Here is a 23730-nt window from a genome sequence, read left to right on the forward strand (position 1 = left end):
GGTCCTGCAGTTCTCCTTCTCTCCACTATGCGTCGCTGCAGATGCTGTAAAAGCAGCAGGGTAATTGTTATACCGTCCACTAGATGCCGCTGATGCTCACAGTTCGCTGTCTGACCGTTACTGGTTGAACAACAGTAGATGGCGCATGTTGCAGTTGCAGTTGCAGTACACTCTGTTCGCCACTGGGCGGAGCGGGTTTCCCCGGGAAGATTGAAGTGAGTGGAGAGCGGCGGGAGGCTCCGAGGCTCCGGTGTCCGGGGGGCTGAGGGGTCGCCGGTGCAGGTGAGCGGGGGGCTGGTGAGGGCGCCCCCTGTGGGTAGGTCCGTGGAGGGGTGTGCGTACCGCCCGGTGTAGCTGTATACTCTGCTCCCCAGTAGGTGTATACATGTATGTTGTGTGTATGTTACATGTATGTTACATGTATGTTGTATGTACACGTCCTTCTATATATGTGCAGTTTCACGTAGATTTTGGCGCGGCCCCGCGCGTATCCTCTACTGAAATCCGTATAGATCTGCATCCCATTCGCTTCCCTACCGGACAGTAACGTGCCGCGTCCGGCGCCGATTCCCTGCGGATCCTCTGCGCCGGCGTCTGAGGGGCTTCGCATAGATTTCTGCATGAGAACGTATCCGTACCGCTTGGAGACCGTTTACAGCTGGGGGGTCCGACGCCTCGTTACCGGGGGGCTACAGCCGCATCATGGCCGCCCTCAGAGGACTGCTTGTAAGGCCGCGTTCGCACGCTCTTATTTGCGCTCCGCACTACGTATTCCCGCTGACTTGCGCTGTTCAGACGCGTTTTGCCTGTTAAAGTCTATCAGATCACAGAATTGCGCACAGGACGTATTCGCTGCAGATCGGCGAATATTCTGGTCGTTCGTTATTTTTATTTTTTTTCAATCGTGAAAAACCCGGAGTTTCGGTCTGTGAAAACGGCGTCTATTTCTTCGACTGCATCCGCCGATGTGAATGACCCCCTAAAGGCAACGACTCCTTCCAGCTATCTGCACTATGATGGGTTTAGCGCAGAGCTTCCTACCTTGGCGGGCGGCTGGGGTGCCCGGGTAAGGCTGGCAGAGCTCTGCCACCGCCTGGGTGATGCTGACCACGGGGTGGAGGTGTCAGAGCTCAGAGTCCAAGATGGCGGCCGCTCCCTGTGCTGGCTGCGTCGTCCGGGGAAAGTGGAGAGCCGCATCAAGGGTCACATAAAATGGCGTGGCGGACGGATTTGGCCAACGGACGCCGACATCAACGCACGTGGTATGTAGTGTTGGATAAAATGGCGTACAGATTAGCGGGCAGCGGCGCCTCCCGTCCGGAGTTATACATGATGGCGGCCATCCTGTGTGCCGCCCCTCGTTGTTTAAGGCTGTATTCACGCGGGCGATTTTCCTGCCAAGTTCCGCCTGATTGCGGGGCGGACCGAAGTCGCGGGAAAAGAACCCGTTCATGTGGAGGCGCGATCCTTCTCTCGGAGAATTGCCGCACGTCCAATTGTTGTGCGAATCTTCAAGAATTGCGTATTATTTTCATCGTACTCGTGAAACCGTTGGTATTTCACTGACCTCCATCGCACTCGCCGCGTGAATATACCCTGTGGGCGCGGTCACGCGGCCGTATGGCGTATTTTGGTCTGTGAATATGCAGCGTATACACAGTCCAAAATGCGCCAATTCTCTGCATGTTTCTGCGTTTGTCGTACGCCCGCCTCCTGCGCAGTAACGCATCCATTAATTCGCACCAGGGTGGGATATGCTACATTTTTTTTTCACGCAACCAAAAGTCGCATGAAAAATGCGCAATCGCATACCTGCGTCGCGGTCACATGACGTACTAGTGCGATACGTTTTTTTGTCGCTGCCATAGCAAACAATGAACGTTTCCCAAAGAAGAATCGGATGTGCGGCGGTTTTTCTATCTCACACTATCGGTCCGTGTGAGTTAACCCTTTGAATACAGTGGAGGTCTGCGGCCGTTAGCTGCCAGGACATGCTGGGAGTTGTAGTCTCCCCTTGGCTTTACAACTTTTTTCCGAATAGTCTCCCAATCGAGTGAATATAAGCGACCGTTCCGTAAAAACACGACCGCCAACCAGGTGACCAGCGAGAACACGATCACTAGTCGCTTCATTTCGGCTCACCTGGAAATAGTCGCTGGTTGATATATTATCGTCTGCTGTAAACAGGTAACCGTCTTTCCCGCGGGACGGGATTAGTCCGTGCGGACATTTCTGCGCCACAATGTTCTCGCTATGGGGATCGAATTCCGCACCGGTTAAAATCCGCGCATCTTTATTTGAAGAACGCAATATTATATTGCGCAGCGGAAAAAGGGCGCCCTGCAGAAATGTCGCAGGAGATGTAATTCCACAATTAAAGTCTGCAGGAAAAAAACGCAACAAAATCTGCGTCCTGCGGACTCCGTCAGTGCGCTTTAGCGGCCACAAATGTGATCAGCGAGCGCTCTGTAAAAGCACACCGCCGTCGTACGCTTTAGTGACTCCAGATGAAGTTGCGCCGTCTAGCGCCGCCCTCCGGTTACATTCACGCGGCCAAAAATCCGCACCGCAATTTACAGCAAAACCGCAGGTTTTGATGCACTTTTTGTCGCAGTTTTGATGTAGATTTTCCGCTCCGTGTGACGGCCGCGTTCACATCTGCGGTCCAGCCTAGAACAGCCGGGTCGGCACATACTGGAGATAAATGGCGCTGAAGCCTCTGCTGACTATAATGGGGTCCGTCCCGCTGCCAGCATTCCCAGTGGCAGATTACAGGGCGCTGCAGCTCCTACGAACGAAGGACCCTCCAACCTCTTCCACAGGGAGACCCCGCAGTGGTACCCCACAACTATCTTATGGCCGGAGGACCCTTATCATCACAAGTGCAACAACCAGACCCCCGACTTCCAGATCACGGAATCCTAATTCCTTTATTGACGCAGCAGCCGGGGCTCGTTGGTTCTGCGGGACGAGATGTGCCATATAATGTACCCTAAACACAATTCCGTCATTTTTGGGGGGGGGGGGGGGTTTCTATGGAGTGCCCACCGCAACAGAAATACCATCACTTTATTTCATGGCGATACCAATTTTTAATTTTTCCATCAGTGTTCATCCATTGGGGTAAATAATGCGTTACTTTGACAGATCGGACTTTTACGGACGCAGCGATACCAAATATGGTTGTTTTTTTTTTTCCTTGTAAATACGGGCTTCATCACTCGGGACCCCTAAGATCAGCTGATCCCTGCCCCCACACTCACTGCAGCGGGACGTCCGTATTTCGTCGGAGCCGGACGTACAATAGAAAGTATAGCTCCGGTTGATTTCAATGTAAGCTATACCTTCTATTGCACCTTCAACCCCAATGCGGATGTCCAGCCCTGCGGTAATGAATGGGGGGCTCGGATCAGCTGATCACTGGGGGTCCCAAGTGGGGAAGCCCTGCCAATCAACTATTGATGGACTGAGAATGGGTCATGAATACTGCAAGGGGTTAAATGCCCGGAATACCCCTTTAAGACTGATCACTTGTAAGCAAGCGGTGTGTTGACCCGTCCCGCAGGAGCTGCCGCTCCTCACACTGGCCCTTTGTACAGGAGATGTGGCTGGATCCTCTCCTGGGCTGAGTCAGCCACTAACAGGAAGCAGTTCCAGGAAATGACGACTTGTCTGTAAAGTTTTCCAAACTCCTGTATAACTTTTTCCCCTTGGAGCAGGAGTCGCCCGCTGCGGCCGCCGCCCCTCATCATGCCGGGGAGGCAGGTGGAAGCTTCAGTTACTTACTAGTTTCCTGCAGATCCTTCTGTATATCTTTCTACGTCTCCTCAGGGGCTACAGGTGGATGTGAGTCATCTGTCTTCACTTACCTGCCCAGGTATGACGTTTTCAAGACGTTTAACCCTTTCTTGTCCCCGCCAGGTGAGCCGCAAGATGGAGATCAGGAATGGAGGATCGCTGATTTTGGATCCGGGATTCCAGCAGCAACTGGAAGACTCCAGGGAACAGCTGAAGCGGGAGATCCAGAGGGAGCTGAAGATAAAGGAAGGGGCCGAGAACCTGCGCAAAGTGTCCACGGATAAAAAGCACCAAAGCCACGTAGAGAGTCAGCTGAAGACGTCCAACCGTCGCTTACAGGAGCTGCACCGCCAACTGCAGGAGCTGAACGGCCGCATTGTTATCATGGAGAAGGACACCAAACAAGGCAGGAGGGCTGCTAAAGGGGTTGGATGAGATGAGGGAAAAGTCTGTTTGCTGTGAAAGGGCACCACACTTGTCCACTGGCTGGCTCTGGTATTGCAGCTCAGCCCAGTCCTGTTCAAACGAATGGGACTGAGCTGCAATACTACAACTGGCCTGTAAATAAAAGTGGTGCTGTTTACCAAGTGGTTGCCACACAGCTCCTTAGTACAAATACACCTAGCGGTATGGGTTTTGGAGATTTGCCGTGACCATACGTGATCGCCGTGGCCGGCAGCCATGTTTTTCTTTTTTTTTCCCATGATGAGGAGAAGTTGTTTTAACGTTGTTCCGTTTTTCAGATGGCGTCGTCTCTCCAGATCACTGTATATTTGATCAAAGCCACGATCCAAAGCAGCGCAGAGTGGAAGCGCTGAAAAGACAGCTGCACATCGAGAACAAGGTCCGGCAAGGCGCCGAGAACATTATTCAGATGTTTTCCAGCGGGGCGTCTAAGGTGAGAATCGTCCTCCATGTCGCAGAGCGCGTTCTGGTCGGCCGGTCTCGCCGGACCTGCAGGAATTGGGAACAAGTTTGGTTTATAATTCTATGTTAAAGCGGAACGGTTGTGTCCGTATCGCTGCAGTAATGCTATATAGTAGCGGGGACCAATCACGGGGCAGGAGGACACCGCGGGAAAATAACTATTGTTCTTTAGAACTGTTTAATAACCTTCCTAGCCCCAATACACACACATATCTGCTTGGGGTCAGGGGTTATACGGCAGGTATTACTGCGGTTTGATGACTCGGACTCTGATGTCAGTGATACGGCTTATATGGATGGTCAACCACAGGGGCGATGCACTGTATAACGCACAGACGCACCCACATTGGTGGTGGATAGCGGTTGTATCTGCTCTGCTTTTCCCTCCATACTATGAATATCCCCTGATGACCCCATCAACTACCTTAATGGGAGAACCGTGTTGGGTTTGGATGCGGTGTTGATCTTGGGGCTTTGTAGGGTTACAGCAGGGTTAGCCTCTGTGGCGTGGGGGCGCTCTTGTCAGGGCCTCACAGGTAGGGGGATTGTAGGGTCTTATACTGGGATAGTGTGTTATCAGAACATCGCCACTTTAGTAAGCCATCTATGTAAGCCGTATCACTGACATCAGAGTCCGAGTCAGCAAAGCATGAGTACTGCAGTAATACCTGCTGTATAACCCCTGACCCTAAGGTCAATGTCCACGGGCGGATCGGATTTCGCATGGGGGAGCCCGCAGTTGAATCTGACCCTGCCTGCGGCCAAGGACACTGCAAGTCTCCTGCTTACCTGTGTGGATCTTCCTTTTCTTCACTGCGGTTGTGTGCAGAAGCGCCGGCCACTGCATAGTCGAGGTTTTTTTTTTTTAACTCCTGCGTAATTCGTGGCCAGTCCACAATTCAATTGCGGACAGGGCCACGAATCGGACGGCTTCCATTGACTTCAGGAACTGCACTGAAATGGAGCATGCTGCGATTTACTTTCCAGACCAAAAGGTCCACAAAACAAATCCGCGCGCTTTAGGGCCCGATGTCCACGGGCGTGTTTGATTTATGGAATCTGAGCTGGGCACCCGCAGAGGAGACCCGCAAATCAAGCCGCCCATAGGGAAGCATGGGCGTCCGCAAATTAATTAAAGCATACGGATTTGTTTCGCTCCGGAAAACAAATCGCAGCATGCTCCATTTTTGTGCAGGTCCTGCACAGACGGCAGTCAATGGAAGTCGACCGATCTGCGGCAGATCTGCAGCTGACCCTGTGGACATGCCGCAAGAAAGCAGGAGATTTTACAAAAACCCAAAAAACTATACTGTGCATGTCCCACGGCGAGCCATTAGGATCATGTACAGTATACTGAACCCGGAGGCGGAGAAGTCCGCTGCCTTGAAAATACAGGTACACAGGGGTCACTGGCCGCGGGCAGGGCTGGGTTCCGTGCGCATCCGACCCGCCCTGGACATTGGGCCTAATTCAGTTGCGGACGCCCACGTTTCTCTATGGGCGGCTTGAACTGCGGAGTCCATTAGGGAAGATGAAATTATGTACCTAAGGCCCCCGGATGTATCCTCGAACTTTACTCTGTATTCTGCACACATGCCTGTCGCCAAAATGGTGAACTCATTCACAAAAGCTGCGGATTGCCGGAGTAATTTAAAATCTTCCTGCTTATGGCTACCAAACATAACTGAGATCCTTGAGATGTCACGGGGGGCTGCAGTCGGCGGTCTCTGGTCACATGATCACCGTTAGCCATTGAATAATGGCGATCATGTAAAAATAAGAAATAAGTTTCACCCGTCACAGATCCGAACCGTGAGGGGAGGTGAAATGACTTACCTGAAGCCTCCGGCGATGTGGGGTCCTTATCTGTGGACCTTTCTCCAGCTTCGGTGCAAACGCCCCTTGGCAAAATGGCGGAAAGCAAACGCAGAAGCTGGGAGGGCCTGAGAAATTAAAATTCTGCTTGCTCCTGGCTACTAAAGGTAAGCGAGAGCCTGGAGCAGTGACTGAGAGCTGCAGTGAGCAGTCCCTGGTCACGTGATCGCCGTTATCCAATAGATAATGGCGATCATGTAAAAGTTAAAAACAGTTGACGTTTAATGCTCCTTTCAGTTTGGACCCCGTTGTGCATACGGCCCTGAGATTAGGGCCACAACGGGGATGTTTCTGAACACGGGACAAACATGGGTATCCATTTTGAGGTGTAAATCCTTATTTTCATGTGCACTACAGAAAAACAAAAATATGTCTTTAAAATTAGATATTAGCAAAAATATGAAGTTTTATTTTTTTTCTTCTAAATTGCATTAAGTCTTGAAAAAAACGTTTGGGGTCAAAATACTCATAAGCACCCTGAGTGAATACATTAAGGGGTGTAGTTCACTTGTGGGGGTATCTGTCATTCTGACTCCTATGAACCTTTGCAATCTTGGCTTGGTTCAGGAAAATAAAGTGTTCCTCAAAATCTTGATAAGTAATGTTAAATTTGTACGTCTCCTAAATAGTAAAAAAAAACCAAAAAACCTAAAGTTTTTCAAATGTGCGTCCAGAATAAAGTAAACAGATGGAAATATGTCATCAAAAACTTGTACAGTATGTTTTCACATACTTGAGATATTTCAGTTGAAAAAAACGACAATTTTTTTCAAAATTTTCCCAATTTTGGCACTTTTAATAAATTTACACAAATTCTATCGTCTCTTTTTACCACCTAAATGAAGTACAACATGTGATGAAAAAATGGCAGAATCACTTGGATATGCAAAACCTTTACGGAGTTATGATATGTTAAAGAGACACATGTCAGATTTCCAAAATTTGGCTCCGTCACTGAGGAACAAACGGGCTTCATCACTAAGGGGTTAAAGGGAGGGACCAGCTTTAATTGACTAGAATTTACTCAGCCACTTTAATTGAACCTGGTTCTAGCTTAATATCCGGGCATTATGTCTTAACGATCTAACTGACCAGATATTCTAGATCAGTGATGGCGAACCTTTTAGAGACCGAGTGCCCAAACTGCAACCTAAAACCCACTTATTTATCGCAAAGTGCCAATACGTCATACGACATATGATTTTACCCCCGTCGTTCTAAAAAGGACAGGGCCGCTTCAAAATAGACAGAGTGCAGATTTTGACTGCTTTTTGGATTCGGAAATACTGTAGAATGTCCTCAGGGGAAATTTCTGTGGAAAATTCTGCAGCATTTCCGCATCCAAAAAGTAGTCAAAATCTGCACACTGTCTATTTTGAAGCGGCCCTGCCCATGTCCGCCACATGTAAACATTCCCCACCACACAGCAGCCCCAGCGGTAATAGTGACACTCCCCCAGCAGCCCCAGCGGTAATAGTGACCCCCACCGCACAGCGGCCCTTAGCGGTAATAGTGACCCCCCCCCCCCCAGAGTGATAATAGTGACCCCCCCACCACACAGCAGCCTTAGCGGTAATAGTGACCCCCACCCCCAGCGGTAATAGTGACACCCCCCAGCACCCCCAGCGATAATAGTGACCCCCACCCAGCAGTAATAGTGACCCCCACGCTGCAGCAATAATTGTAACCCCCACCCCACAGTGGCTCCAGCGGTGATAGTGACCCCCACCCCATAGCGGCTCCAGCGGTGATAGTGACCCCCACCCCACAGCGGCCCTAGCGGTAATCGTGTCCCCCACCCCACAGCGATAATAGGGACCCCCCCCCAGCGGCCCCCAGTGTATTAGGGACACCCCCCAGCGGCCCCCAGTGTATTAGGGACACCCCCCAGTGGCCCCCCAAGTGCATTAGAGACGCCCCCCAGTGCAGTAGTGACACCCCCCCCAGCACATTAGGGACACCCCCCTAGCGGCCCCCCAGTGAATTAGGGACACCCCCCCCCAGCGGCCCCCCCAGTGCATTAGTGACACCCTCCCAGCGGCCCCCCCGTGCATTAGTGACACCCTCCCAGCGGCCCCCCGTGCATTAGTGACACCCCACAGTGCGCCTCCCGAGACCCACATACTTACCTCCTCCCCCCCCCCCCCCCCCCCCACCCCTCCTCCTGTAAGCTCAGCTCCTCTTCTGGTCAGCGATGGTCCCGGCATGCATATTAACTTTTTCTTCCCCACTTCTGCCTCAATAGGTAATTCCCAGCAACCTGATTGGTTGTTTGGTGAATCAGCCAAACCAAGCAACCAATCAGGTTGCTGGGAATTGCTGATTGCTGCAGAAGTGGGGAAGAAAGTGTTAATATGCTCCCGGCACACATTCTGACACACACGCTGCTGGACACCGCCCCCTCCCGGCGGAACCAAGTAGTAGGAGACGTCGGGGTAGGGGGGAGGGGGATTCCAGCTGCAGACTGAAGTCAGTGTGTGCCGGGATCAGCGCGGCTAGCAGTGCCGTTTGTGAATGCCGGCAGGGGAGCCGCGGCCCCTGCTGGTATTCACAAGTGGTGAGCGGCCGATGTGGCGCGTGCCAGCAGGGAAGGCTCTGCGTGCCGCCTCTGGCACGCGTGTCATAGGTTCGCCACCACTGTTCTAGATACTTGTCACTGCCACTGAGTTAAATGATAAAATGCTGACTATATGCAGTCACCACTAGATGGTGCTCAATACATATGGATGTGTGAAACTCCTATTGAACTCCTGTCTAAATGTATATGCAGTGACCTCCCCCTAGTGGTGGCTACAGGTAACCAGAATGAGCAGCATCTGGGCTGGACCTCTTTTACAGTATCATGGTCGGTTTCTAAAGGGGTTAAAAACACTGAATTTGTCATTTATTCCAGGACCGGAAACTTCTGAACACGGCTCAGCAGATGCTTCAGGACAGCCGGATAAAAACAGAATTGCTCCGCATGCAGATCGTGAAACTAACGCAGTCGCCAGGGTCCGCATCAGACCTTCAGAACTCGGACACCCTCTCTCCATTAGAGCTACGGTTGGAAGAACTGAGGCGACACTTACGGGTGGAGGCCGCGGTTGCAGAGGGAGCAAAGAATGTGGTGAAATTACTGGGAGGACGCAAACTACAGGACCGCAAGGCGTTGGCAGAGGTAAGCCATTAAAGGGGTATTCTGGGATTTAAACTCCTCACCAGCATGGGTCCATGAGGGGGCGATCATGTCAGACCAATTTGATCAGCTTCTACGATGAAGTAAGCTCTAGGCTGGACCTGGGAGAGTCTATTGATCTCGTATATCTGGACTTCTCTAAAGCATTTGACACCGTGCCGCATAATAGGCTGATATATAAAATGAGAAGCTCGGATTGGGCGAAAACGTGTGTATCTGGGTGAGGAACTGTCTCAGAGATAGAAAGCAGAGGGTGGTAATAAATGGTTCGTACTCTGATTGGACCACAGTCGCTAGTGGGGGGCCACAGGGTTCAGTATTAGGCCCCACTCTGTTCAACATATTTATCAGCGACCTGATAGAGGGGCTGCACAGTAAAATATCAATATTTGCAGATGATACAAAATTATACAATATAATTAATACAACGGAGGACAATGTGCGGCTACAAACGGACCGAGATAAGCCGGGGGCTTGGGCAGAAAAATGGCAAATGATGTTCAATGTTGATAAATGTAAGGTTCTGCACATGGACAGGAGAAACGGATGTCACAAATATTCACTAAATGGGGTACTGCTAGGGAAAAGGGATATGGAAAAGGATCTGGGGGTACTAGTGGATTGTAGATTAAACTGGAGTAACCAATGCCAGTCAGCTGCTGCAAAAGCTAATAAAGTCTTGGGGTGCATTAAAAGAGGTATAGGGGCGAAGGACGAGAATATTATCCTCCCACTATATAAGGAACTTGTCAGGCCTCACATGGAATACTGCGTACAGTTCTGGTCACCGCTGCCCAGGAAAGATGTCACAGTGCTGGAGGGGGTTCAAAGAAGGGCGACTAAACTAATACATGGAATGACGGGACTGGAATACCCCGAGAGGCATCAAAACTGGGATTATTTACCCTGGAAAAAAGACGACTAAGGGGCGACCAAATACCTATGTATAAATACATGAGGGGACAATACAAGGATCTCTCTCATGATCTGTTTATACCCAGGACTGCGACAGTAACAAAAGGGCATCCATTACGTCTAGAAGACAGCAGGTTTCATCACCAACACAGAAGGGGGTTCTTTACTGTAAGAGCAATGAGACTGTGGAACTCTCTGCCTGAGGACGTGGTGATGGCAAAATCCAAGAGGAGTTTAATTTCGACGTCTTTCTAGAGCGCTACGATATTACAGGATGTAGACATTAGGTGACCAGTGGGGTTATTAATCCGGATCTTACAATCAGGTAGGAAATATCAAAATGTTAATGCAGGGATTATTCTGAATGCCATTACGGAGACGGGTTCAGGCTGAACTAGATGGACGTTGTCTCCTTTCAGCCTAACATACTTTAACTACTGATTGCCTATTCTCAGGGGGACTCAAGATTTCACCGCTCAGGATCCCTGCTGATCAGCTGATCGTTCAGTTCGCTGCCGTCATCACTAGTCAGCATCAAAAATGCAATAGCCAGATTCGCACACATTGAAATCAGTGGGGGGCGCTGCCTCCTATTACTTCTGGCTCCTCATCCAGCCCTGACCGCAGTGAGGGACTGGAAGTGTAATAGGAGGCAGCGCTCCAGTTGATTTCACTGGGAGTGAAGCTGGCTATTACACGTCCCTCACCACCTATGACCACGTCTGGGCCAGCTGCACTGCCAGCGGGCCGAACAATCCGCTGATTGGTGGGGATTCCAAGCGGCAGTCCTCTGTCAATCAACTATTGACCTATCCTGAGAATAAATCATCAGTAGTTAAAGTCCCAGAATACCCTTTTAAGGGAGGGGGCGGTCCTAGCCTTTCCCTCATTAGGAGGAAGTACAGGGTTAGAAAGACATGGCTGCTTTCTTCCAGAAATGGCGCCACACCTTCTCATAGGTTATGTCTGGTACTACAGTTGGTTCCATTGATGTAAATACGGCTGAGCCACCATACCTCACAAAACCTGAGGGCAGGGTTGGCACTGTTTTTAAAAGAAAGTAGACATTAGGTTTTCTAATTGCGTTCAACGCTTTTCACTCGGACGGATTTAGCACAGATTTTCAGTGGATTTTTCATGTAAAAGATCTGCAGCCTTTCTGCGGATGGGGCCCGAACAAGGGGATTCAACGCATTGGGCAAATTTGTTTTAATGATCATGGGAATCTCAGCACTGAAAATCCACCAATCAAAACTTTGGCATGTCAATATGTCATGTCAGAACTTTGTAAAAAGTTTTAGTTTAAACTTTTTTAAATTTTTTTTTTTCTCCAAAAAACACAAATTCCCACTACCCCAAGAACTAAACGAAAACAGTTTAAATAATTCTTCCCTGTGGTGGAGTCCATTACTGAAAATATTGTTTAGAAATCACCATATCTTACAATCTAACAGTATAATCCAAGGTTTCCTGAGTTGCGTTTAGGACATTCAGCATCATTCTGACCCGTGGACACGTGGCCTTGTTAAACTTACGATCCAGACGAGCATTCACCGTATATTAAAGACCAGTGAGAATCATTAAGTAGCTGGATTCATACAGCAGTATTGACGTCTCTATCCATGCGTATCTCCTACAGACATTACACCAAGGTAGTAGAATATATTGGGGGTCGGGTAGCTCATCCAGCCAGCGCTGCGCTATCCGTCTTCTTGCTATATACAGAAGGCTTCCTCTAGCTGCAGGTCCTCTACATACCCGAGGATACACACTAGTGGCGCATCATAGAATCATAGACTGCTAGAGTTGGAAGGGACCTCCAGGGTCGTCGGGTCCAACCCCGGCCATGTCACATGACACACCCACCGCGTCACATGACGCGGCCGTCCGTGTTATATGACGCGGCGGCGGGAGAGCGGTTTCACGCTATCTTCCGCTGTGCTACAGCGGAAGATAGCGTGACGGACGGGCTTCTATTGACTGCAATGGAAGCCGTCCGCGCGTACACCCGCGGCAAATAGAGCAAGCAGGTGAGGACGGATGATTTCACGGTGCGGAATTCCGCAATGGAATTCCGCACCGTGAGCATTGAGCTATTAGGTTCAATAGAACCTAATAGCTGCGGGCAACGCAGCGGAAATCCGTCCGTGTGCAGCCTTCCTTAGAAATCCACGGCTCGTGTTGCAGATTTATTGCATGTTTGGCTGTGAATCATCTACTTATTTTCTGCTGTTGTGGATTTGCTGCTTATTTTTTTTCTCCATTGCCGTCGAGGGCAGAAATCCACAGGTTTTTTGCACCAGATCCACTACTAAGATTGACATGTGGATTTAATTCTGCCTTGCCGGTCCGTTTCCGCACTAATTTAGTGCAGATTTGTTCTGCATTCTGTGGCCGAGGTTTTAACGACCCCAGGCACATTGCTGCTACTATGAATACTGTGGATTTTCCTGTAGAATCCACCGGTGTGATCATGGCCCTAAGCTGGTTGTATCTGCCTTTGGCTTCCTTATGCCCTCAGGCCCAGTCACGACTACATGAGTCCAGCCAGAAGATCGATCTCCTCCGCCTGTCCCTGGAGTGCTGCTTGTCGGAGCTCCCCGCCGGACACCTGAAGCAGACACTCATCAGACAAGACCTGCAGAGCTGTTGTACCACCGGCGGCGTTTGGGGAAAGGAGCAAAGTCTGGGTCCAACCCTCGCCCCTCTCATCAAACCGACCGCACTGACCGGTACCCAGGGGTGGAGTTGGGGTCAGTCACAAGGATGATGGTGGGATGGGGAGATTTACTACTGTGTCTCTTATTTTCCTCTATAAAGGAACTTTGGAGATCCACATTTTGGGCTGTCAGGGACTGCTGGATTCTGTTCCCGGACGATCTCGGGCGACAACTGGTCATGGAAGTCCTAATGAGGCAAAGAACTTCATGCGTTACCGGACTGGAGGAAGCGGTCATGGACGCGGGGGTTCCGGAAGATACTTGCGATCAGACGAGATCTGTGGTAAATATGTGGAAGCCTCACCCAGAGATTTGTTTCATCTTTTCACAAGTGCCAAGATTTAGTTTGCAAGGGGGCTGCAAATGTTGTTTTCTCGTCTGTATCTTTGAGAGACACAGCAAGACCTTGGGTATAGGTTCGTCCACTAGGAGGCGAAGCTAAGTATAGAAGTGTAAACTCCTCCTATTATATATACCCCTCCTGCAAGCACCAAGCTAGCCCAGTTTTAGCTTAGTGTCTGCAGGGCGCAGAGCTCTTCATCCAAGGTCTTCAGGACTACAGGATGTAGGCACACAGGGCAAGAAGATCGTTAGCTGTTCCCCACGAGGAAGGCAGACTGCAAGTGTCTGTTCTCCTCCAAGAAGAAAAAGTGGCACGATCGCTTCCCACAAGCCACAGGGTTCCCCATCCCGGAGCACTGCGCCTTTTCGTAGGTTGCGGAGCAGATAGCGTTCACTGCTGGAAGTGAGGGAGCAATCCCCAGCATCAGAACACCCGGCAGAGTAGGTAAGTAAATAGGTGAGCGTATCTCCCCTTGTTGCCCTGCCCCTGTAACAGGTGCCCCCCTCCTATGTCACTGCGGCCGCCATGCTGTGCGGTGAGTGCTTTGTATTCATGCTGTGTATTGGTCAATGCGTGCCTTTTTCATCATGCGGTTTGCGAATTTGCCGCTATGCAGCGTGTGTATTTGCGGCTTGTCTCTTGGCTGCCATGCGGCGTTTGTATTTTGCCGCCATGCAGTTGGTTTTAATGGCTGCCCAGCGGCATGCACGTTTTGCCGCCATGCGGCTCTTGGCCATCAGGGTGGTTTGTATTTCTTCCCAACAGGCGGGAATTGCACCGGTAACGCACACCTTTTTAACCCCCACGCGGCCTGTTTACAGTACGCCAGCACGTGCGGAGTGCCTGTGTGCGGTGCGGCCGGGTGCACGCCCGGTGATTGTCCCGCCGTGTGGCCTGCTTACTGTGCAGTCGCGCGTCAGGCAGTGCGTGCCCAGAGAGGTTAGTGTCGCCACGCGGCTTTATACGGGGCGGCCGGGGGCGCGCCCGCCGTTTAGTAGTGCCGCATGGCCTGCGTAGATTCAGCAGCCGCTGCGCGGCGATGTGCAGTACAGCCACGCGGCTGATGTTAGCTGCCGCAGCTGCCCGCCGTTTTCTATGATGATACAGGGTTTTAAACCCTGTCCGCAGCACGGCCTACAGTTCACTCTCATGCGGCACCACACGGCTATTTGTATATATGTTTTCTGTATGTTGCCGCCATGCAGCCTGTTAATATTGGGACTGGATTGAGCCTTGAGTATATGGCTGCCGGGCGCCTGTGTACTTGGCTGCTGCGCGGTCGGTGCTTTTCACCGCCATGCTGACTGACCAGGCTGCTCAGTGTTTGTGCTAGTCGCTGCGCAGCCGATGTTTTTGTGCTGCCATGCGAGTAGGCCCTGTTGTGGTCTGTGAGGAGACTGGTGTTTTGTGTGCATAGGGTCCTATGTGGCCCGCAGGTGGCCTCTGGGTAGTGCTGCGGGCTATGTGGGGGGGATTTGTTATTTGTATACTGCCAACTTATTCCCAGCACTTTCAGTGAATATTGTTTATTACCCCCCCACCAATCTGGGGACTCATTTTACTGACCTTAAAAGGATAGAAGGCTGAGTTAACGTGGAACCGGCTACCTGAACCAAGCGGGATTGAACTCGCAACCTTCAGGTCGTGAGCGAGAGCTTAGGACTGCATTCTGCTGCCCAACGAGGTCCAAAAATGAGGATAGATCCTTGCCCTGTGTGAGGAGCGAACTCGCGACCTTCAGATTATGAGACTGGTGTGGTACCTACTGCGCTAACGAGGCAGCTTGACCCTTATGTGTCACTACGCGGCCAATGATGGGCACTGATCCGTAGGAGCGAGCTCAACTTGAGCCCCAGGCATGAATCTAGGTTGGCTGAAACCTGTCGTACCTTCCATACCGGAAAGAGAACTTGCACAGGGTTCTCTGGACTCATCGCTCTTTATGTCTGCGCCGCTCCGGGTTGAGCCTTGCCTGTCGGTTGACCCCCTGTTGCCCCTCTTGTAGTTCCCTGCAAGCAGTCTCAGCGCCTGCAGGATGGTACCTTCCTTATGGAAAGAGTTCTAGGCACGGGATTTCTGCGGACACATCGCTCCTCATCTCCGCTCTGGAACAGGTGAGCCTTACCTGTCGGCTAGCTCCCCTATGGTGGCCGTCTGCAGTTTCCTTGCAGGCAACTTTAGCGATATCCGATTACAGGAGAGGCGTAGACTGGGGCCAACCAGAGCCGCATACTATGTGCGCTATAACCACAGTACAAGATTGACGTCCAGTCAGAGAATATCTCGTTTTACGAACAGTCTTGTTCTGTCTACATATAGTGGTAGTCCGGGGGTCCGCCCTCTGACAGGGAGCCTGGGGGCTGTAGATCTGTCTACGGCTCTATGATAGGCTGAACCACTATGGGTCCGATCCCTCATGAGGTGGTCTCGGAACCAACGCGGCATCTAGGGCATTCTGGAAAGACCGGCAGCTAGTGCAGTCAGCTGTGTCCATGCGGACGCGGGTCACTCATGACTCCTTTGATACATGAATCATCACTGTTCATGCGGATTCCCCCGCTGCCCCTGATTTGGCTGCAGAACTGACCGCTAATCTTCCACTATTGTGAATAGCCGGACTGTTGCCGGCGGTGCACTCTAAATTCAGAGCAGTCTCCTAGAGCGTTCTCCAAGGGTCCTTCCTCTGCAGGTACGATGCGTAGGTTCTGGTCCAACAGTGGAGCCGGCCTGACAAATGTTTTGCTACACCGTAGAGTTTAGATGTGATCCCTCCTCTTGTGTCGTGTTTGGCGAAAGTCAATTCGCTTTGTTCGGCTGAAGCGCCTCTCCTCAAGGGGGGAGTCGCGTCATCAGAGCTTTTACTGGACGAACCGTATAGGGAAGTTAGCAGCTAAACTCCCGCATACGGCAGCTTGGCAGTTACTGGCATCCATGGCCTCAGCCCCCGAGGTTATCATCCTCTTGATGCAATGCCAGTTTTCTCAAGGCCCTCCCATTTGGCGCCGACCCTCTGTAACCAGCATGGTTGGGAGCCGCTGGTGGTAAGAATTTTTGCTTTATCACATATCTGGTTCACTTTTCGGACTACCCCTTACGGAGCGCCATCCGGAGTACAAAGCGCTTAAATCAGATGGATCCAGAAGCTCGGGGCGATCCTCCGGCACCGTTTCCTCTTGTATTATTGCTTGCAGGAGACCGTGAATCCGTATAGACTTATACTGCTATCAATCCTTATCGCTCGTCCCTCCGTACTCATGATGTTTCCACAAAGGGACCAGCGAGATTCCTGTTCCGGTCTAATCTTGCCGTAACGCCAACTTTTCATGTGCCTGGTTAGAATCAGGCGGTTACAATGACATCTTGGTACAGGGCCAACCCTAGTTGCCTAACCAGTGAGTCGCCGTTTCCAAGGCTAGACTTCTTCGGACACCCATCGCCTTCATGAAAGTGGATGCTGTGGGCATTGTCACAAGCTCGGAGGGCTGAAGACTCTCTTGGCACAAGTCCTTTTCACCCTACAACTTAGGTAACCAATGCTGGTATGGGAGTTGGGATGAGCATCATGGCCATGCCGTGCTTCTGCTATGGGGCCGGAGAGCAGTGCCGGTGTTCTAGGTTCCCCACATTCTGGCAGTAGTCAGCTGGATATACGACTTCTTCTAGACAGTCGACCCGGGGAAACGAGAACCTTTCCCCACAAGCTTACAGCAATGGTCAACATGGGACGCCGACCGCACAGGGCTGTGGAGTGCCACGGGTCTTTTCTTCTGGAATCGATCTGCTTCCTTCTTCATGGCGGGACTGTGAAGGTGGTGTTGACAGTCTGGGTTCCTGTGGAAGCTACCGTTCAATTAGATGGACAGTTAGACGGCCCCCAGCTCTCTCCACAGCTCTTTCCTGGATACTTATTCATACTGAAGGTGTTACAGACGTTTCTTTCCCGCCCTGCGGTCACGTCCCGCTCACATTGGCTACCCAGCTCCCTTCTGAGCAGTAGGCTCTATTGGGTAGACATTTCTTTGGTCCTTTTGTCATCGGGAGGCGGTCATTATTAACCTGTTGCATATTCCCTCGCTGCCGGGGGTATCGGGATCCACTTCAATGAAGATTTCAGTCTGAATTTTTCTCGGTGGCAGTTCATCCCAAGGAACGAGCCGGCCACAAGCTGGATCGGTCTGACTTCACAAGATTCCCTCTATCGGGTGGCATTCTTCAGTCGCCCTGGCTCTCTTCCGCTACTCCCGACAACCCAAGTTGTGTCCTTGGTTTTCGGAGATGGGCTCCTCGCACTGACTCTGCTTCGCGGCAGTACAGGGTTACCGCGCCAGGGACATCTTATCTTCAGGCCGTGTTACGGCACATGGTACTTGGGTGTTGGAAGCTCCTTGTCGGTAGATTTCTACCGGTGGTAGATGGGACCGTTACTCGGGCCCTTTATACTCCGTCCCTGAGCATGCTGCATATCTAGGCATCCATTTAACACTAGTCACAGTTAAAGAGCTGATTACGCTTCCTTACACATGCAGCTTCTTATATTTTCGCCACCCCCGAGGGACTGCTCTGGAACGTCCCAAGGTCTTGCTGTGTCCCCCCAATGACACGGACGACAAAACAGGATTTTTGGTTTAACTTACCATAAAATCTCTTTCTCGTCACGTTCACTGGGGGGCACAGCACCGACCCAATCTGGTATTAGGACTGTAACGACTACTTCTCTTGGTCGGAGTGTCCTCGGTGGAGTCACACATGGTGGTACAATGAGTTACAGTTCTTAAGTATTGTTATTTATTGACTATTGTTGTCGTCTCCTTGGCTGCTCCATACGAACTGAGCTCGCTTACGCCTGCAGGAGGGGTATAGCTAGTGGGTGTAGTTAACTCTTTTATGCTTGGTGTCGCCTCCTAGTGGCAGAAGCTATACACAAGGTCTTGCTGTGTCCCCCAATGAACGTGACGAGAAAGTGATTTTACAGTAAGTTATACCAAAATCCTGTTGTTACATCTTCCCGTAGGAGAGGTGATGTGCGTCTTGAAGGTTGATAACAAGCCAGTCACTCATACTAACTGGGGCCCAGTTCACAACCAGTGCTGGGATCAGAGATTCACCATTGAGCTAGAGCGTGTAAGTCCGGACATTTACTCTCTCGTTCACTCCGCTTGTCTAGATTAGAAAGATAAAACTGATTAACAAACTTATTTTAATGCAGTTTTTCTTCCCACGCAGTCCAGAGAGTTGGAGGTGTCTGTACATTGGCGAGACTGGCGGGAGTTGTGCGCCATTCGCTTTATACGTTTGGAGGACTTTTTGGACAATGAACGTCATGGAATGTGTCTGCAGCTGGAACCACAAGGCATGCTGTTTGCTGAGGTGAGGCTTCCTAAATTCAAGGCGGACCCGTCACTGGATAGAATCAGCAAGGATGGCTGCACGACTCCGCAGCTGTGTCCCCGCTGACTCTATTCCTTTTTTTTCTCATACTCATCTCCCTCTGCCCAGATAAGGCCCATTTACACACAATGATCATCACTCAAAATTCATTCAAACAATGGTGTATGAGGGATAATCATTGTGTGTAAATGCTGCCATCGTTCACTCTTCGTCTGAGCGATAATTTTAAGGTGAGCTTAAAATCCAGTGTTCAGCCAGAGAGAAGATAACAGGGGACCGCACGCTGTGTTCTGCACAGGAGTTGGAGATTACATTGTATTCTGCCAACAGCCCATGCGAGAACAATGGAGATGTGTACAGAACTCGGACCATAAGCTGTGCTCAGCAAACAGCTTCCGGAGACTCTTTTACACGCAAATGAAGCTAATAAAGTGCTAATGGACATTAGTGTCCATTAACACTTTATGCAAAATGATTGCTAAAACTGACAATCTTTCAATATTTGAAAGATTGTTTGTGCGTGTAAACGGGCCTTTAGGCTCTTCATAGGTGTAGATCTCGGCAGTCTCAATGTGTCAAGTGAGCGGTCTCCAACCTTCAATGGGTGATGTCGAACTTGATTGACAGTCTGACGCCACCCTTAAGAGTGGTAGGAACTGTCCATTTCACACAGTGAGTGTCTGTCTGGACAAAGGGAGTTTAATATTGGATAAAGTCGGTGGGCCGCAGAGTTTTGCTACCAGTCCTGCTGATTGCGTCCCTTGACAGGTCCTCGTTAAGTGCATGTAAGCACTAATGCTGCGGATTTTCCATGCAGATCCATAGAGGATTACGGTGGAGTCACTTAGATTCGATTTGAACAAACTGCATCGACATGCAGCAGACGTTTCCACGCTGCGGTGCCGATTTGTGAATGTCCATTTCTGTTGCAGATAGAATATGCTGCGTTTTTCTATTTTCGTCCGTGCGTTGTTTGATGTGAGTCGCACCCAGGAATATCGGGCGCAGCTCGCATTTGCCCTGTGAATGCAGCCTTAGGTTGTGTTCAGATGGTGAAATCCGCTGCAGGTTTTTCCAAGTGGATTCAGTCTGTAAATCCACAGCTGAGTTGCAGATTTCTGCTGCTGCCATACAAATGATTGGCTGCAGATTCACACGTGGATTTAGCCCTTCTCAATGGACAAACCCAAATGCGGAATTGCCTAATGCGTTCTAAACGGTGCAGAATCCATGTCAAGAAATGACTTGTCACCTTTATTTTCTTGCTCATGGATTTGATTCCGTATCGGCTGTGGCACGGGTTCCTATTGAATGTATTGGGATGTGGATTTTCTGCAGAATTGGTGCAGATTTCATGGAAAAAAATGCAATGTGAGAACTGACCTCAAGGCTTCATTCACAAGGGCGTATTGGTGCATATTATTTACGCTCTACCCCTTTCGTTTACAGTGGGGTATTCAGACCTGCCTTCTTCATGTGCGTATTTACGTGTAAAAAGCAAAGCGTGTCCTATTTTGATCCGTATTAAAAACTGGAATAGCCCATTAAAGTCAACGGAATCGTGTCCGCCCATCATTGCGGAAAGGTCGCAGGATCCGCGTCATCGCCTATCGATGGCGTGGCACAATCTGTACTGCGCATGTGCGCCAGCCGACACATCCGCAGCACAGATATGAAGATGGCAGACGGGTACGCTCTGGTCACCGGCCGGGCATAGGGTCTGGTTCTGCTGCAGGATCCGACCCAGTCGTCTGCAGGCGGCCTAAGTGATGAGATGTGCTATTAAGATCCCAAAGCAACAGTAAACAATCACATAGGCGCTTGACTTCCCAACAATGCTCTTGGGGTATTCTAGTCCATGCACCATCTTTTAGAACGCCCTGTGTGTTATGACCGTTCAGTAAATCAATTTACAAGATATCGATTGGTGCAGAGTAATCCTTTCATTACCCGACGTAGTTATTGGTCATTGTCTAATAAAGAGCGCCACTTTCATATGTCTTATTTGGGTTTATGGACGTTGTACAAGTGTTTCTAGTTTTGAGATCCCCCTTCTTGAGCCACAGCATAGATTGTTTCCTCATTTTTGTGGACTTTACCCTTCATTTGAATGGCCACCATATAATACTACATACCCCCTACTTCCAAATCTGGATGATAGGCGATAACCTCAGCCCTACTGACTGACACCCAGCTGAATCTACGGTGTATGTGATCGTTAACACTGTTCTTGTTTCAGATCATGTTCTGCAACCCTGTGATCGAAAGGAGAGGCAAAGTTCAGAGGCAGAAACGTATATTTCCAAAGCAGAAAGGTGAGGGTCTTCTCTTTTTCTTGAGGGAGGGGGGGGGGGCTGCTTGTCAGAATGTTTTACTTAAAAAGTAACTGTTAGAGTAACATGCCAAAAGTTTAGATCAGTGGTGGCCGGCCGGATGCTGTGACCCCCACTGAACATTAAAATGAAAGTGCTGTGGCTCTATGTCGGTTCCTCTCAGCAGCTGAAGAGAGGCGCATAGACTTCTTTAGACATCTATTCATCCATCTTCACCTGCTGAGAGGATACGACCGGCAACAGTGTTAGCCAAAGGCGCACAGTGTTCAGTTGAGCGCTGCAGCCCTTTCATTTAAGCAATTGGTGGGAGTCCCAGCACTTGGATGTCCACTGAGCAAACTTTTTGGCCTGTTGCTCTGACATATCAAACGTTTTTTTTTGTTTTTTTTAAAGAGCACATACTCTTTAAACTTTTATTCCTTCCTTTTTTTCTTTAGGAAAGGATTTCCTCCGGGCCACCCAGATGAACATAAACTTTGCAACCTGGGGGCGATTGATGATGAGCATCCTACCTCCATGTGGCAGCTTGACAACACTTAGTCCACCCCTTCCTGATTCTGCTGATTCCCAGGCTTGTTCTGCAGACAGGTGAGCCCTTACCACCTTGTTAGCTTTATGGTTTTCTTCTTCTGCTTAGATTAACATTATTAGTTTATGGCCTCTGGCTATCCAGCTGCAGACTGTCGGGGCATGATGGAAGTTGTAGTTCCACAACAGCTGCACAGCCAGGTTGTAGACCACTGATCTAGGAATATTTGACAGATTGGAACCTCCTGAGGTTCTTGATACTCAAGTACCATGATTGTTGCAGCCTGAAGGAAGACCATAGGTCCAAAATGTTGCTATAAAAAATGTATCCAGTGCCACCTAAATAAAATTTCTTAGATCGCAACAAATGAAAACCTGGAGTGCCGTTCCATCCATTGGCTTTACACAAATTCATCAGACCCGTCGCTCAATAGAGTAAATGGAAGCAACAGTTGTTCTGTGTAACGCAGCCACTAACTGGTGATGAGCGAGAATTCATTCTCTAGTCGCTTCATTTCAGCTCGCCTAAAAGTAGTCGCTGGTTGATTATCGCCTGGTGTTAACAGCCAGCAACTTTGCAGGGAGGTGTGCGTCATGGTAACATGTTAACGGGACCAACAGTCGCCAACCTGTGACGTATAGCACTCAAGGGCAGATGATGGGGTCAACTTATTTCCGGCTCCCTGGATCCTTCACTCCAGCAATATGGAGTCTAAATGGCACCCAACATGGCCTCGCACGCCCCAAGACACTTCGCTGCCACCACTGACCATTCTGACGGCCACCTTGATTCTTGGTTTCCAAGTCCTTGAGGCTGTTCTCGCATGAGAACAGCCCGGGTATTGGACAGGCGGGGGCAGGGCTTCCTGCTGTGGCCATCGGTGGCTTCTAACAGCAGCTGCATACCGCTCTATTCTGTAAGGTGGAGTGTGCAGCGCTACCCCCTTACGTAGGCGAAAAGAACGAGAGGTCGCAGCACTGACTGTTCAGTCGAACTAGCAAGAGATCGCAACAGTGAGTGCTCACTTGAAGACCGCTCGCAAGTATTCGTGCATTCAATAACGTCGGCGACTAATGAGCGTGCTTCGGGGAAGGCGGCAAAATTTCAACTACATGCCCCCCAAAGAACAATACGTCCCCTAGTTGACAAACGATATTACAGCCTCTGTAGGAGGATTATGGAGGCTCCAGTCAGCAAGACGTGACACCTTTTGAATATTCGATGCACAAAGTCAGATGTTAAATAGCCCTCCCCTCACCCCCACCCCTTCAAGCATGGTCAAGCTTTTGTTATATGGTGGCTACTCTTTGATTCCTGGTATTGGGAACCAAACCCAGCAGTGGCACCTAGAGAAGGGTATAATATTTTACATGCAGCTCTTTTTTTCATTTACCTCTCTGAAATATCCAATTTCACACTGGACTCTGACCTCTCCTTTACCCCCCATATCCAATCTCTGGCCCAAACATGCCACATGCACCTCAGAAATATTGCTAAAATACGTCCGTTCCTAACCACGGACACGCTAAAGACGCTCGTGGTTGCGCTCATCCACTCCCGGCTTGACTACTGCAACTCGCTACTCATCGGCCTCCCCCACACTAGACTCGCTCCACTCCAATCCATACTAAATGCAGCAGCTAGACTCATTTTTCTATCCAGTCGTTATTCAGACGCCTCTGCATTATGCCAGTCGCTGCATTGGCTGCCCATCCACTGCAGAA

The 23730-nt window shown here is 50.1% G+C and overlaps 1 protein-coding gene across 3 annotated transcripts in view; it reads left to right on the plus strand.

The window, feature by feature from the left end:
• The first annotated feature begins 202 nt into the window (after nt 1–202).
• Nucleotides 203–23730, plus strand: part of PKN3 (protein kinase N3) — a 39534-nt gene continuing 16006 nt past the window's right edge. Inside the window, exons 1-11 of one of the 3 annotated variants that reach the window (XM_066580358.1) lie at nt 236–282; nt 3720–3846; nt 3922–4204; nt 4542–4696; nt 9494–9760; nt 13215–13425; nt 13514–13696; nt 18768–18877; nt 18980–19123; nt 21384–21459; nt 21915–22065. In XM_066580358.1, the coding sequence (XP_066436455.1) occupies nt 3934–4204; nt 4542–4696; nt 9494–9760; nt 13215–13425; nt 13514–13696; nt 18768–18877; nt 18980–19123; nt 21384–21459; nt 21915–22065 (1568 nt within the window). In that variant the 5' untranslated portion in view covers nt 236–282; nt 3720–3846; nt 3922–3933. Of the gene's footprint in view, nt 283–3653; nt 3847–3921; nt 4205–4541; nt 4697–9493; nt 9761–13214; nt 13426–13513; nt 13697–18767; nt 18878–18979; nt 19124–21383; nt 21460–21914; nt 22066–23730 lie in introns of those variants that run through there. The other 2 variants (XM_066580359.1, XM_066580360.1) reach the window with 2 other exon arrangements.

Source organism: Eleutherodactylus coqui, chromosome 10 (genome assembly GCF_035609145.1).
Source record: "Eleutherodactylus coqui strain aEleCoq1 chromosome 10, aEleCoq1.hap1, whole genome shotgun sequence".
NCBI lineage: Eukaryota > Metazoa > Chordata > Amphibia > Anura > Eleutherodactylidae > Eleutherodactylus > Eleutherodactylus coqui.